At 41.8% G+C, this 17,663-nt stretch overlaps 1 protein-coding gene across 1 annotated transcript in view; it reads right to left on the bottom strand.

Moving 5' to 3' along the window:
- LOC135522059 (activating signal cointegrator 1 complex subunit 3-like) overlaps positions 1–17,663 on the bottom strand; it is a 162,227-nt gene that overhangs the window by 27,769 nt on the left and 116,795 nt on the right. The window contains 11 exon segments of the mRNA XM_064947975.1: positions 7,755–7,892; positions 9,335–9,477; positions 9,579–9,699; positions 11,058–11,203; positions 12,158–12,324; positions 12,467–12,552; positions 12,644–12,864; positions 13,015–13,183; positions 13,403–13,501; positions 16,771–16,925; positions 17,067–17,292. Coding sequence (XP_064804047.1) covers positions 7,755–7,892; positions 9,335–9,477; positions 9,579–9,699; positions 11,058–11,203; positions 12,158–12,324; positions 12,467–12,552; positions 12,644–12,864; positions 13,015–13,183; positions 13,403–13,501; positions 16,771–16,925; positions 17,067–17,292 — 1,671 coding nt within the window.

Below are 17,663 nucleotides of genomic sequence, written 5' to 3'. Positions count from 1 at the left end.
TGAACCTATTAAATACGTATATACCAGGCACCTATTCAATATGTATATACCTGCAGCTATTCAATACGTATATACCTGCAGCTATTCAATACGTATATACCTGAACCTATTCAATACGTATATACCAGGCACCTATTCAATACGTATATACCTGCAGCTATTCAATACGTATATACCTGAACCTATTCAATACGTATATACCAGGCACCTATTCAATACGTATATACCTGCAGCTATTCAATACGTATATACCTGCTCCTATTCAATACGTATATACCTGCAGCTATTCAATACGTATATACCAGGCACCTATTCAATACGTATATACCTGCACCTATTAAATACGTATATACCAGGCACCTATTCAATACGTATATACCTGCAGCTATTCATTACGTATATACCAGGCACCTATTCAATACGTATATACCTGAACCTATTAAATACGTATATACCAGGCACCTATTCAATATGTATATACCTGCAGCTATTCAATACGTATATACCTGAACCTATTCAATACGTATATACCTGAACCTATAAAATACGTATATACCAGGCACCTATTCAATATGTATATACCTGCAGCTATTCAATACGTATATACCAGGCACCTATTCCATACGTATATACCTGCACCTATTCAATACGTATATACCTGAACCTATTCAATACGTATATACCTGCACCTATTCAATACGTATATACCTGAACCTATTCAATACGTATATACCAGGCACCTATTCAATACGTATATACCAGGCACCTATTCCATACGTATATACCTGCACCTATTCAATACGTATATACCTGCAGCTATTCAATACATATATACCTGCAGCTATTCAATACGTATATACCTGCACCTATTAAATACGTATATACCAGCACCTATTCAATACGTATATACCTGAACCTATTAAATACGTATATACCAGGCACCTATTCAATATGTATATACCTGCAGCTATTCAATACGTATATACCTGCAGCTATACAATACGTATATACCTGAACCTATTCAATACGTATATACCTGAACCTATTCAATACGTATATACCAGGCACCTATTCAATATGTATATACCTGCAGCTATTCAATACGTATATACCTGCAGCTATTCAATACGTATATACCTGAACCTATTCAATACGTATATACCTGCAACAATTCAATATGTATATACCAGGCACCTATTCAATACGTCTATACCTGCAGCTATTCAATACGTATATACCAGGCACCTATTCAATACGTATATACCTGAACCTATTAAATACGTATATACCTGCAGCTATTCAATACGTATATACCTGCACCTATTCAAGACGTATATACCTGCAGCTATTCAATACGTATATACCAGGCACCTATTCAATACGTATATACCTGCACCTATTCAATACGTATATACCAGGCACCTATTCAATACGTATATACCTGCAGCTATTCAATACGTATATACCAGGCACCTATTCAATACGTATATACCTGAACCTATTAAATACGTATATACCAGGCACCTATTCAATATGTATATACCTGCAGCTATTCAATACGTATATACCTGAACCTATTCAATACGTATATACCTGAACCTATTAAATACGTATATACCAGGCACCTATTCAATATGTATATACCTGCAGCTATTCAATACGTATATACCAGGCACCTATTCCATACGTATATACCTGCACCTATTCAATACGTATATACCTGAACCTATTCAATACGTATATACCTGAACCTATTAAATACGTATATACCAGGCACCTATTCAATATGTATATACCTGCACCTATTCAATACGTATATACCTGAACCTATTCAATACGTATATACCTGAACCTATTAAATACGTATATACCAGGCACCTATTCAATACGTATATACCTGCAGCTATTCAATACGTATATAGCTGCACCTATTCAATACGTATATACCTGCAGCTATTCAATACGTATATACCTGAACCTATTAAATACGTATATACCAGGCACCTATTCAATATGTATATACCTGCAGCTATTCAATACGTATATACCTGAACCTATTCAATACGTATATACCTGAACCTATTAAATACGTATATACCAGGCACCTATTCAATATGTATATACCTGCAGCTATTCAATATGTATATACCTGCAGCTATTCAATACGTATATACCAGGCACCTATTCCATACGTATATACCTGCACCTATTCAATACTTATATACCTGAACTTATTCAATACGTATATACCTGAACCTATTCAATACGTATATACCAGGCACCTATTCAATACGTATATACCAGGCACCTATTCCATACGTATATACCTGCACCTATTCAATACGTATATACCTGCACCTATTCAATACGTATATACCTGCAGCTATTCAATACGTATATACCTGCACCTATTCAATACGTATATACCTGCACCTATTCAATACGTATATACCAGGCACCTATTCAATACGTATATACCAGGCACCTATTCAATACGTATATACCTGCACCTATTCAATACGTATATACCTGCACCTATTCAATACGTATATACCTGCACCTATTCAATACGTATATACCTGCACCTATTCAATACGTATATACCTGCACCTATTCAATACGTATATACCTGCACCTATTCAATACGTATATACCTGCACCTATTCGTATATACCTGCACCTATTCGTATATACCTGCACCTATTCGTATATACCTGCACCTATTCAATACGTATATACCAGGCACCTATTCAATACGTATATACCTGCAGCTATTCAATACGTATATACCTGCAGCTATTCAATACGTATATACCTGAACCTATTCAATACGTATATACCTGCACCTATTCAATACGTATATACCAGGCACCTATTCAATACGTATATACCTGCAGCTATTCAATACGTATATACCTGAACCTATTCAATATGTATATACCAGGCACCTATTCAATACGTATATACCTGCAGCTATTCAATACGTATATACCAGGCACCTATTCAATACGTATATACCTGAACCAATTCAATACGTATATACCAGGCACCTATTCAATACGTATATACCAGGCACCTATTCAATACATATATACCTGCAGCTATTCAATACGTATATACCTGCACCTATTCAATACGTATATACCTGCAGCTATTCAATACGTATATACCTGCAGCTATTCAATACGTATATACCTGCACCTATTAAATACGTATATACCTGCACCTATTCAATACGTATATACCTGAACCTATTAAATATGTATATACCAGGCACCTATTCAATATGTATATACCTGCAGCTATTCAATACGTATATACCTGAACCTATTCAATACGTATATACCTGAACCTATTCAATACGTATATACCAGGCACCTATTCAATATGTATATACCTGCAGCTATTCAATACGTATATACCTGCAGCTATTCAATACGTATATACCTGAACCTATTCAATACGTATATACCTGCAACAATTCAATACGTATATACCAGGCACCTATTCAATACGTATATACCTGCAGCTATTCAATACGTATATACCTGAACCTATTCAATATGTATATACCAGGCACCTATTCAATACGTATATACCTGCAGCTATTCAATACGTATATACCAGGCACCTATTCAATACGTATATACCTGAACCTATTAAATACGTATATACCTGCAGCTATTCAATACGTATATACCTGCACCTATTCAAGACGTATATACCTGCAGCTATTCAATACGTATATACCAGGCACCTATTCAATACGTATATACCTGCACCTATTCAATACGTATATACCAGGCACCTATTCAATACGTATATACCTGCAGCTATTCAATACGTATATACCAGGCACCTATTCAATACGTATATACCTGAACCTATTAAATACGTATATACCAGGCACCTATTCAATATGTATATACCTGCAGCTATTCAATACGTATATACCTGAACCTATTCAATACGTATATACCTGAACCTATTAAATACGTATATACCAGGCACCTATTCAATATGTATATACCTGCAGCTATTCTACGTATATACCAGGCACCTATTCCATACGTATATACCTGCACCTATTCAATACGTATATACCTGAACCTATTCAATACGTATATACCTGAACCTATTAAATACGTATATACCAGGCACCTATTCAATATGTATATACCTGCACCTATTCAATACGTATATACCTGAACCTATTCAATACGTATATACCTGAACCTATTAAATACGTATATACCAGGCACCTATTCAATACGTATATACCTGCAGCTATTCAATACGTATATACCTGCACCTATTCAATACGTATATACCTGCAGCTATTCAATACGTATATACCTGAACCTATTAAATACGTATATACCAGGCACCTATTCAATATGTATATACCTGCAGCTATTCAATACGTATATACCTGAACCTATTCAATACGTATATACCTGAACCTATTAAATACGTATATACCAGGCACCTATTCAATATGTATATACCTGCAGATATTCAATATGTATATACCTGCAGCTATTCAATACGTATATACCAGGCACCTATTCCATACGTATATACCTGCACCTATTCAATACTTATATACCTGAACCTATTCAATACGTATATACCTGAACCTATTCAATACGTATATACCAGGCACCTATTCAATACGTATATACCAGGCACCTATTCCATACGTATATACCTGCACCTATTCAATACGTATATACCTGCAGCTATTCAATACGTATATACCTGCAGCTATTCAATACGTATATACCTGCACCTATTCAATACGTATATACCTGCACCTATTCAATACGTATATACCAGGCACCTATTCAATACGTATATACCTGCAGCTATTCAATACGTATATACCTGCAGCTATTCAATACGTATATACCTGAACCTATTCAATACGTATATACCTGCACCTATTCAATACGTATATACCAGGCACCTATTCAATACGTATATACCTGCAGCTATTCAATACGTATATACCTGAACCTATTCAATATGTATATACCAGGCACCTATTCAATACGTATATACCTGCAGCTATTCAATATGTATATACCAGGCACCTATTCAATACGTATATACCTGCAGCTATTCAATACGTATATACCAGGCACCTATTCAATACGTATATACCTGAACCTATTCAATACGTATATACCAGGCACCTATTCAATACGTATATACCAGGCACCTATTCAATACGTATATACCTGCAGCTATTCAATACGTATATACCTGCAGCTATTCAATACGTATATACCTGCAGCTATTCAATACGTATATACCTGCACCTATTCAATACGTATATACCTGCACCTATTCAATACGTATATACCAGGCACCTATTCAATACGTATATACCTGCAGCTATTCAATACGTATATACCTGCAGCTATTCAATACGTATATACCTGCAGCTATTCAATACGTATATACCTGAACCTATTCAATACGTATATACCTGCACCTATTCAATACGTATATACCTGAACCTATTCAATATGTATATACCAGGCACCTATTCAATACGTATATACCTGCAGCTATTCAATACGTATATACCAGGCACCTATTCAATACGTATATACCTGAACCTATTCAATACAATACCAGGCACCTATTCAATACGTATATACCAGGCACCTATTCAATACGTATATACCTGCAGCTATTCAATACGTATATACCTGCAGCTATTCAATACGTATATACCTGCAGCTATTCAATACGTATATACCTGCACCTATTCAATACGTATATACCTGCACCTATTCAATACGTATATACCAGGCACCTATTCAATACGTATATACCAGGCACCTATTCAATACGTATATACCTGCACCTATTCAATACGTATATACCTGCACCTATTCAATACGTATATACCTGCACCTATTCAATACGTATATACCTGCACCTATTCAATACGTATATACCTGCACCTATTCAATACACCTATTCAATACGTATATACCTGCACCTATTCAATACGTATATACCTGCACCTATTCAATACGTATATACCAGGCACCTATTCAATACGTATATACCAGGCACCTATTCAATACGTATATACCTGCACCTATTCAATACGTATATACCTGCACCTATTCAATACGTATATACCTGCACCTATTCAATACGTATATACCTGCACCTATTCAATACGTATATACCTGCACCTATTCAATACGTATATACCTGCACCTATTCAATACGTATATACCTGCACCTATTCAATACGTATATACCTGCACCTATTCAATACGTATATACCTGCACCTATTCAATACGTATATACCTGCACCTATTCAATACGTATATACCTGCACCTATTCAATACGTATATACCTGCACCTATTCAATACGTATATACCTGCACCTATTCAATACGTATATACCTGCACCTATTCGTATATACCTGCACCTATTCGTATATACCTGCACCTATTCAATACGTATATACCAGGCACCTATTCAATACGTATATACCTGCACCTATTCAATACGTATATACCTGCACCTATTCAATACGTATATACCTGCAGCTATTCAATACGTATATACCTGCACCTATTCAATACGTATATACCTGCACCTATTCAATACGTATATACCTGCACCTATTCAATACGTATATACCTGCACCTATTCAATACGTATATACCTGCACCTATTCAATACGTATATACCTGCACCTATTCAATACGTATATACCTGCACCTATTCAATACGTATATACCTGCACCTATTCAATACGTATATACCTGCACCTATTCAATACGTATATACCAGGCACCTATTCAATACGTATATACCAGGCACCTATTCAATACGTATATACCTGCACCTATTCAATACGTATATACCTGCACCTATTCAATACGTATATACCTGCACCTATTCAATACGTATATACCTGCACCTATTCAATACGTATATACCTGCACCTATTCAATACGTATATACCTGCACCTATTCAATACGTATATACCTGCACCTATTCAATACGTATATACCTGCACCTATTCAATACGTATATACCTGCACCTATTCAATACGTATATACCTGCACCTATTCGTATACCTGCACCTATTCGTATATACCTGCACCTATTCGTATATACCTGCACCTATTCAATACGTATATACCTGCACCTATTCAATACGTATATACCTGCAGCTATTCAATACGTATATACCTGCACCTATTCAATACGTATATACCTGCACCTATTCAATACGTATATACCTGCACCTATTCAATACGTATATACCTGCACCTATTCAATACGTATATACCTGCACCTATTCAATACGTATACCTGCACCTATTCAATACGTATATACCTGCACCTATTCGTATATACCTGCACCTATTCGTATATACCTGCACCTATTCGTATATACCTGCACCTATTCAATACGTATATACCAGGCACCTATTCAATACGTATATACCTGCACCTATTCAATACGTATATACCTGAACCTATTCAATACGTATATACCAGGCACCTATTCAATACGTATATACCTGAACCTATTCAATACGTATATACCTGAACCTATTCAATACGTATATACCAGGCACCTATTCAATACGTATATACCTAAACCTGTCAGGGTCCCACCTGAACCTGTCAGGGTCCCACCTGAACCTGTCAGGGTCCCACCTGAACCTGTCAGGGTCCCACCTAGACCTTTTAGGGTCCCACCTGGATCTTGCAGTTGACAAACAGTTCCTCCACAGTCTTCCTGTCTCGCTCGTGTAGTCCAGCGTGGTGCATGCCGATACCAAACGCCAACGTCAGCTTCAGGTTGGACTCCCTCACCGTGGCGATGATGTCTGTCATCTGGGTAACATTAACCAATCACAGCATGAGACCTCACCTCATCAATCTACGACAGCACAAGACCTTATCTCGTCGACCAAAGAGACACAGTAAACAGTGTAGGACTAAGAAGGCACATCCATGACGAAGAAGACATTGTTGGACATGAGCTTTGAGGGGGGCTACGGAAGGAGTGGAGAAAAGGGAGGTGGAGGACAAACTGAAAACAACATGTGGGACAGAGCAAGCAAAACATTTACAGGGGGAGTTACAGGGAAGACGAGAGGTACATGTTCACAGATAAAGAAAGGCGGGAGAGGGGCTAACTGCAGCAGAAGAAGTAATAGAGAGAACGTAAGGCTAACTCAGGCAGAGAGGAAAGGGAGGGCAGGACTCCCACTGAGACTGAGGCAGCTAGCGCCAGCCGCCTGTCACTCAAACCACAGGGACTCCAGCAGCTACACAACCAGCACAGAAACACAGCAGGGAGCAGCATATATCACTGGAACAAGCACACTGCAGGGCCAGTTCAACACACCCAGGGCTAAAAATACACATACAGTAAATGCCAGGTCAGGTTCTCTCTCACACACACACACACACACACACACACACACACACACACACACACACACACACACACACACACACACACACACAGCAAGGCAATGTGGAACAGAAGAGAGGATGAAATGTATCCTATGAATTCAATTTTTCAGCTGCGTACAGTATTTAGGCCTAGTTTGTGTGTGTGTGTGTATATATATTTTACAATGCGGGGTTTGAAGTCAGCCAGAACTCTATATTTCGCTCAGACCACAGGCTTGGTGTGAAAGGCGAGCAGCCCCATAAAACATGTTAATATCCATCTCTTACAATGCAAAGCCTACTGTGACTTCATAAGGCCCAATATGAGGGATTATATACCAGACACACATCCAACACCGCTCTGCTCAGCTCTCTGTATCCCGGGCTTCTGGCAGGCCTGAGCAAATATATTGTTTTACTGTTTTTTAATGTGTGTGTCTGAGTGAGAGAGAGAGAGAGATAGATCGGAGAGAGAGTGTGCGTGTGTATTGTAAGAAATTCTCCTTGTTTATGGGCCCCTATATATCAGACACACATGTTAGGTAATTACTGCCCATCTTCTATCAGAGCACATTTTCTCATCTTGAAATAATCCTGAAGTATGCAGAGAAAATAATGGGATATGACACAGGCGTTTCCTGTAGAAGTTGGTTTGAGTTCCCTCTGTAATTACACTAAAACCAGTGCTTAGAGAGAGAGAATATCAGGAGGAAGGAGACGATGAGAAAGGAGAGAGCAACAAGCAGCAGAGGACGAGGAATAGGAAGACTGGAGGAATAGAAGAACAGTCAGAGGAGAGAGAAATACTGTAGATGTACACACCTCTGACTACAGGGTTAGTTCCACTAGGAGGTAACAAGTATAAGCCTGGTCACCTGAGTCTCGTCCTGGTGCAGCCACTGTTTAGGGTCGTCCTCGGTGGCCAGGAAGGCTATCAGGTCTAGAGCCGTCAGACGAGTCTGTCGCCGCGACGACACAAAGATCAGAACAGGCTTGGCTGGAGAGTGACTGCGAATCGCTGGAGAGAGAGAGAGGGGGAGAGAGAGAGAGATATAGAGAGGGGGGATGCACAGTGTAGTTGCATACTTAGTGTGTGTTTCTGTGTGTGGTATATTGTACCTTGGAACACAGGCTTGTTCATGCTGGCCATGCGGGGGCAGTAGTGCTGTCCTGGGAAGCCTTGGATGTGAACCTCCAATGGGACGGGACGCACAGAGGGACGGAAGTTAAACAAACCCACCTATAACAGAGGTGAGGCAAAGAGACAGAGAGAGTTAGACAGGGGATGAAAGAGAACCATATGGACATAGAACCATAGAAAGAGAATGAATGTCTTCTCTCAGTCAGTGAGAGAGAGAGAGACAGAGTGGATGAAAGAGAACTAGATCGGGAGAGCGATAGATAAAGTGAGTCCAGCTGGCAGCAAGGCCCATCTGGGTGTCTAAAGGTTTGTCATTGTCCTTGTCCGGGGGAGAGGGACAGGGAACTGAGCACTTTTTGTCTGTTGTGCTCAGAAGCTCGCTGGGTAGGGCCGCATTGCATTGTAGCGTGTGGAGTGGCCAGGCAGGGCAGGCGCGTGTGTACACATATCTAAAGGCCTGGATAATGGATTGGGCATCTAAACCCAGCCAACATCCCCAGTCCCTCCCGTCCCCAGTCTAAACAGCCAGATTTATAACCAGACAATCTGTCTGCCAGGGACACTGCAACAGTAACACAACGTTTAGACAACCAACACCGTCACAGAGAAGACTGGAATGGTAGGATACAGTTGGAATTTCAGCGCAATGTTTGAAAAGCATTACAAAAGACGTTATGGTAACACTTTATAACTTTCAGAAATAAGCAGTTGTAAATGCTTATGAATGCTCTATAAATGTTATATAAAATGTTTTTCAGCAGATATTATTTTCTTTTTGAGATAAATTGTATAAGTGAATGTAAAGACTGTCTGTCAACATGTGGTTTTCATGTGTGACTGGGGTCATGCAGGCATACAGGAGTTCCCATGTCTCTCTGCGGTGGACAGGGAGGATATTAAATACCCTTCTGATATGATTACTGCTATTATTATTATTATTGTTATTATTAAAGGACTGTCAAGTCATCTGTCCGCATTGGTGCCGTGATTTCTGGTGATTACCAGAGCAACTCCAGCATGGCTCCAGAGAAACAGAACTCCAAACCATTACCGTACTGTGGTCAAAACTATTACACGGATTCCCTGCCAAAAACAGCAGTATTATTCTACATGTATCAAATATGAAAAGGGGACACTAAAAAACACTAAACATGGTTGGCTTCAGAACAGCAATGTCAATTACAAAACCTCCAACTGATGACAGAGACATGAACTCTATCTGAACATAGGACAGGAGGTCAAAAGGTGAAAGGATGAGCAGGTTTTTAACTACAGGAGATGTCTTGTCTATGTGAAACTGAGACTAACGTGATGGTATGATCAGGGTAGAACACTGTTGTAATGACTGATTCAGATAAGAAACTGATCCTAAATCTGAGCCTAAGTGCAACTCCTACCAGGAGTGGCGTTTCACAATACTTGTAGTGTCTAGTATGTGGATGCTATGGGGAGCTCACCTGTCCAATCCCTAGCCAGTCGGCGAGGTCTCGTGCGTTTGCCAAGGCCGTGGACAGGCCCACCACGCGGACAGTCTTGTTGGTGTGGGAGGAGATGAAGTTGGTCCTGGACACTATGACCTCTAGCACAGGACCTCTGTCCTCCCCTGGGATACAGACACAGTGGTATGGTCCAGTGTGAGAAAGTTGGACAAAGAATTTCACTATGGAGAGTAGAATTATTATTATAGAACTGTTTTGAATTATATCAGAATTTTCTTTGTATGATGGTAAAAGTTCAGGCTCTATAGAAGGTTCTGTTTGTATGAGGGTTTATGAGGGTAAAAGTTCAGGCTCTATAGAAGGTTCTGTTTGTATGAGGGTTTATGAGGGTAAAAGTTCAGGCTCCATAGAAGGTTCTGTTTGTATGAGGGTTTATGAGGGTAAAAGTTCAGGCTCCATAGAAGGTTCTGTTTGTATGAGGGTTTATGAGGGTAAAAGTTCAGGCTCCATAGAAGGTTCTGTTTGTATGCGGGTTTATGAGGGTAAAAGTTCAAGCTCTATAGAAGGTTCTGTTTGTATGAGGGTTTATGAGGGTAAAAGTTCAGGCTCTATAGAAGGTTCTGTTTGTATGAGGGTTTATGAGGGTAAAAGTTTAGGCTCTATAGAAGGTTCTGTTTGTATGAGGGTTTATGAGGGTAAAAGTTTAGGCTCTATAGAAGGTTCTGTTTGTATGAGGGTTTATGAGGGTAAAAGTTCAGGCTCCATAGAAGGTTCTGTTTGTATGAGGGTTTATGAGGGTAAAAGTTCAGGCTCTATAGAAGGTTCTGTTTGTATGAGGGTTTATGAGGGTAAAAGTTCAGGCTCTATAGAAGGTTCTGTTTGTATGAGGGTTTATGAGGGTAAAAGTTCAGGCTCCATAGAAGGTTCTGTTTGTATGAGGGTTTATGAGGGTAAAAGTTCAGGCTCTATAGAAGGTTCTGTTTGTATGAGGGTTTATGAGGGTAAAAGTTCAGGCTCTATACAAAGTTTTGATTGTATGCGGTTTATGAGGCAAGAACCAGACCCATAGATATTAAAGATCTCTCTATATGCTTCTGGGTAGAACTAGGCTGTGGTACCTAGCAGGTGGATCTCGTCGATGATGAGAATGGCTACTTTCTGGACGTAGCTACGGTTCTGCCAGGAGCGACTCACGCCGTCCCACTTCTCCGGCGTGGTCACGATCAGGTCGGCCGCGGCGATGGCCCGCATGTCTGGAGTCACATCACCTGTCAGCTCCACGACCCTAGGGACGATGAGAGAGGGAAGGGAAGGAGGGAGAGAGCGAGAAAGAGACAATAGATGGATGGATAGATACCACAGCTGATGGTCATTGACAGATGTGAATGCAACTGAAATGCACATGGTTATAACCAAGTCTCTCTCACTTCTTCCCCAGTTTTTCCTCTATCCTGATCTTCCAGTCCTCAATCCTCTCCCTGACCAGAGCTTTCAGAGGGGCAATGTACACCACCTAAGAACACACACAGAGCAAGGATATAAACAGAGAGAAATACATAGCGATATTGAAAGAGAAAAAGAGAGAGATGGTGGGGCAGACAGACCTTGGAGGTAGGGTACTGGTTGAAGACTCGGAACATGGCCAACTCGGCAGCGATGGTTTTCCCGGAGCCCGTTGGCGCCCCCAGCAGGACGTTGGTGTCTGTGTGGTAGAGCGTGTGGAAGATCTGTGTCTGGATGGGATTGAAGTGGGTGAACTTGTACAGACTCTCATACTCCAGGTTCCCCAGGGAGGTGATGGGCAACGGCTGCAGGTCCAGCAGCTCTGAGAATCCACAGGGCAACATTGAGACAACGTATGGGTACATTTGTCAAGGAAAAAAGACAAAGAAAGGTGTATGTGTGAAGTATGTTGTTTCATCTGTACACCTCTGAGGGTTGGTCTGTCTGTGTTTGTGAGTCTGTTGTACAGTACCAGTATGTGGGGGATGTCTTTCAGGCAGGATGAGGTGTTGGAAGTTGATGATGCAGACAGCCTCTGAGCCCAGCCAGCGGTCTGACACAGCTCTGATGTAGTACTGGGAGGGCATGGGCTCAAAGATAGGGATGGTGAATACCACCTGTTGGGGCTCCCCACTCACCACCTGGAAAACACACACACAATGTAAGTATGACTAGGCTCAACCATATCCACTGATACAGGGTCAGATTTATTCCATAAACATAATGGTTAAGGTTAGGATCAGGGGTCAGGTAATCTGATCCTAGATCTGTAGTTAGGGGCAACTTCTGCCTCAAGGGAACACAGGAGACCAAGTGGCTCTCAGACACATTATAGAAACTAATGGTACCCAGAAACCCACCTGTTTCTTCTGTAGGAGCAGGTACTCTGAATGGTAGATATGATCGTTGATGGGGTCCTCCACCCACAGCCACCAGGGCTCTCCCACTGAACCATGACACTAAGAGAGGAGAGAGGCAGAGGAGAGGCAGAGGAGAGAGGCAGGGGAGAGAGGCAGAGGGAGAGAGGCAGAGGAGAGAGGCAGAGGAGAGAGGCAGAGGAGAGAGGCAGAGGAGAGAGGCAGAGGAGAGAGGAAGAGGAGAGGCAGAGGAGACAGAAGCATGAATAATTGGTGGCATTAGAAGATCAGAGCACTCCCAGGTTGTTTAACCAGATAGTAGCAATTCAAAACAAAGCAATGTAATTGTGCGTAACCCTTCAGTCATGGGTTTTGGGGTGACTCCAAACAGAAACTTCAGCCCTCTCCTCTCTTCTCTCCCCAGCAGGAGAAGGAGGTGCACTGTACTGTGTATCTCTCTACATTTCTCTGCTCTGAGTTGACCCCCTGTAGAACACTCTGCTGTGGAAACAACTGCTGGCTGGTCAACAGACACAGGTCCAGAGACTGCTTTATGACACATGGAGAGAGGAGACACACTAAAACAACAGCTATGTCATCTTCTGGCCTGGTCCCTAGCCCTCTTGTGTAAATGTCTAAAGATATCAGGGAAACTACTCTTGATTAGGGCTAGGAGTTATTCCCAACCATGTGACCTGAACCAGGAACAATTCTGGGTCCTACTCAAAACACTAAAGGGAGTGGGGAACCACGCATTAATATTAGAAAACGACATCCAACTCCTGTCTGTTTCCCAATTAGAATGAGTCATTATCCTGGAGTCCGTGGCTTGGGTTAGAGTTAGGGAGATCTCATGTGTCTCTACATGTGTCGTGGCTAGCTTGCGTGTGTACATATGCAGCAGGGATCACTGGCTAAGCTGGGGGTGTTCCATAACAACTCTCCCATGAGCAGAACATGCATCGCTAATCACACAAACATTCATCTTCATACACAGCCTGGCTACAACGGGCCTCCTATTCCACCCTGACTCCCTCACAAACTACAGGAGTCATCTGCCTCAATGATGTACTCCAATCACCATAGAGATCCTATAGCCTAATTCACAATTCAATGATGTACTGTATATTCCCTCCATTGGACATGGCTCTACTTACGGACAGCGGACTTGGGTTCAAACGGCATTTGAAATCTTTCAGATACTTAGCTGTGTTTGATTGATCTTGCCTGGTGCAATAGAACCAATAGAATAGTCCCAAAAGTGGAAAACACCGTCCATCTGACACACCAGGCAGGCTCAAGCAAATGTAGTATAAAATCCGCAGGATAATACAGTGAGGGAAAAAAGTATTTGATCCCCTGCTGATCTTTGTACGTTTGCCCACTGACAAAGAAATGATCAGTCTATAATTTTAATGGTAGGTTTATTTGAACAGTGAGAGACTGTTAGAAATTGTTAGAAATTGATTTGCATTTTAATGAGGGAAATAAGTATTTGACCCCCTCTCAATCAGAAAGATTTCTGGCTACTAGGTGTCTTTTATACAGGTAACGAGCTGAGATTAGGAGCACACTTTTAAAGGGAGTGCTCCTAATCTCAGTTTGTTACCTGTATAAAAGACACCTGTCCACAGAAGCAATCAATCAGAACTCTCCACCATGGCCAAGACCAAAGAGCTCTCTAAGGATGTCAGGGACAAGATTGTAGACCTACACAAGGCTGGAATGGGTTACAAGACCATCGCCAAGCAGCTTGGTGAGAAGGTGACAACAGTTGGCGCGATTATTCGCAAATGGAAGAAACACAAAGAACTGTCAATCTCCCTCGGCCTGGGGCTCCATGCAAGATCTCACCTCGTGGAGTTGCAATTATCATGAGAAAGGTGAGGAATCAGCCCAGAACTACACGGGAGGATCTTGTCAGTGATCTCAAGGCAGCTGGGACCATAGTCACCAAGAAAACAATTGGTAACACACAACGCCGTGAAGGACTGAAATCCTGCAGCACCCGCGAGGTCCCCCTGTTCAAGAAAGCACATATACATGCCCGTCTGAAGTTTTCCAATGAACATCTGAATGATTCTGAGGACAACTGGGTGAAAGTGTTGTGGTCAGATGAGACCAAAATGGAGCTCTTTGGCATCAAATCAACTCGCTGTCTTTGGAGGAGGAGGAATGCTGCCTATGACCCCAAGAACACCATCCCCACCGTCAAACATGGAGGTGGAAACATTATGCTTTGGGGGTGTTTTTCTGCTAAGGGGACAGGACAACTTCACCGCATCAAAGGGATGATGGACAGGGCCATGTACCGTCAAATCTTGGGTGAGAACCTCCGTCCCTCAGCCAGGGCATTGAAAATGGGTCGTGGATGGGTATTCCAGCATGACAATGACCCAAAACACACGGCCAAGGCAACAAAGGAGTGGCTCAAGAATAAGCACATTAAGGTCCTGGAGTGGCCTAGCCAGTCTCCAGACCTTAATCCCATAGAAAATCTGTGGAGGGAGCTGAAGGTTCGAGCTGCCAAACGTCAGCCTCAAAACCTTAATGACTTGGAGAAGATCTGCAAAGAGGAGTGGGACAAAATCCCTGCTGAGATGTGTGCAAACCTGGTGGCCAACTACAAGAAACTTCTGACCTCTGTGATTGCCAACAAGGGTTTTGCCACCAAGTACTAAGTCAGGATTTGCAGAGGGGTCAAATACTTATTTCCCTCATTAAAATGCAAATCAATTTATAACATTTTTGACATGCGTTTTTCTGGATTTTTGTTGTTGTTATTCTGTCTCTCACTGTTCAAATACACCGACCATTAAAATTATAGATCATAGATAGATCATTTCTTTGTCAGTGGGCAAATGTAAAAAAACAGCAGGGGATCAAATATTGTTTTCCCTCACTGTATTACAAGAAGGTGATGCACCTAAACACTGATCTAGAATCAGCCATCTTCCATTTAAATAAACCTTCATTTGAACCATTCAAAGAAAATAAGAGCCCTTCAACCAGTACTTGGGATGTGGACTAACACTTCCAGAGGTGGGAATCTGATGCTGCAGGGTTGTTTCAGCAGCTGGCTGCTCCTCCTTGTAGAACAGAGTTGAGATTCCCACTTTTCACTCATTACTCCATCCCCCCCACTGGCTGGAGGACGAGAGGAGCAGGGCCACTGGGGGAGAGGACAGCTCCATACTGACAGACCACTGACACTTCACACTAACTAACATATTTCTACTGTTAGCAGAATTTTGACACACTTAAAGAGTGCTCTGATAATGTCTACTGTTTGTGTACTGTGTACTGTGTGAGGGAGAGAGAGAGAGAAAGAGAGACATCGAGGTCATCCTAGGTGAGGTCGACCTGGTTACCTGGTCGTGCCACTGGAAGTCGGGGGTGATCTGGAGGCGGACCCTGAGCACGGTGCGTGTGATTGGTTGGATGGTGGCCTCCATCAGTATGGAAGGGATCTGGTGGACACACTGCTTCACCTTCAACCCGATGTTCACGTGGTGAAGCATGTGACCTGGGACACACAGAGGGGAGTGGTGCTACTACAGCACGCTGCATGCACACACACACGTGCACACGCACGCAGCTCTACAGAACACAATAGAATTCATGTCTAATTTGGTAGTACACCACACTTGGCCCAGTATGGTCTCACCTATCTCGTCCTTCTGCATATCTTTCAGTTTGTCCACAGAGAGTTTCTTCTCCTCCAGACGGGCCAGCACATTGTGAGGCAGGATGGAGAACTGTCTCAGGGGATGAGCGAAGCCCCACAGACGCTTGTCTATCACTTTACACAGGTTGAGCAGGCGGTAGGTCATGGCAGGCCAGCGCTTCCTCAGAGCAATCTCAAACAGAGCCCTGACGATACGAGCTGCGTTCTACACAGGGACGAAATACACACACAGAGTTACAATTTGAGTGGCATTCTATAGTAGAAAAACATGGACAGACCGATTGTAATCACAATTGGAATAGTATATAACAGCAGGTGTAAAAAGACAGACAGGCTACAGCCAGACTTAGAGCAGTGTTCTCCAATGGTACAGCAGGACAGAGAGAGTCATGCAGAGACTGAAATAATCCATCAAGATGTAGGACGATTAATCATGTCTGATCAAGAGCCGCGGGACTGGTATGATCAGGCTCTGTTCTGAAACATGGGTCAGGCCTAGCTGTGCGCTGATGGATTGCTCATGTCTGTCCTGACAGATGGGTCAGGTGGTTGGCGCTGCTCGCTGATAAACTGATC

The sequence above is a fragment of the Oncorhynchus masou genome, chromosome 30 (genome assembly GCF_036934945.1).
Source record: "Oncorhynchus masou masou isolate Uvic2021 chromosome 30, UVic_Omas_1.1, whole genome shotgun sequence".
In the NCBI taxonomy this organism is placed as follows: domain Eukaryota; kingdom Metazoa; phylum Chordata; class Actinopteri; order Salmoniformes; family Salmonidae; genus Oncorhynchus; species Oncorhynchus masou.
This window is presented reverse-complemented; position numbering and strand designations above follow the sequence as displayed.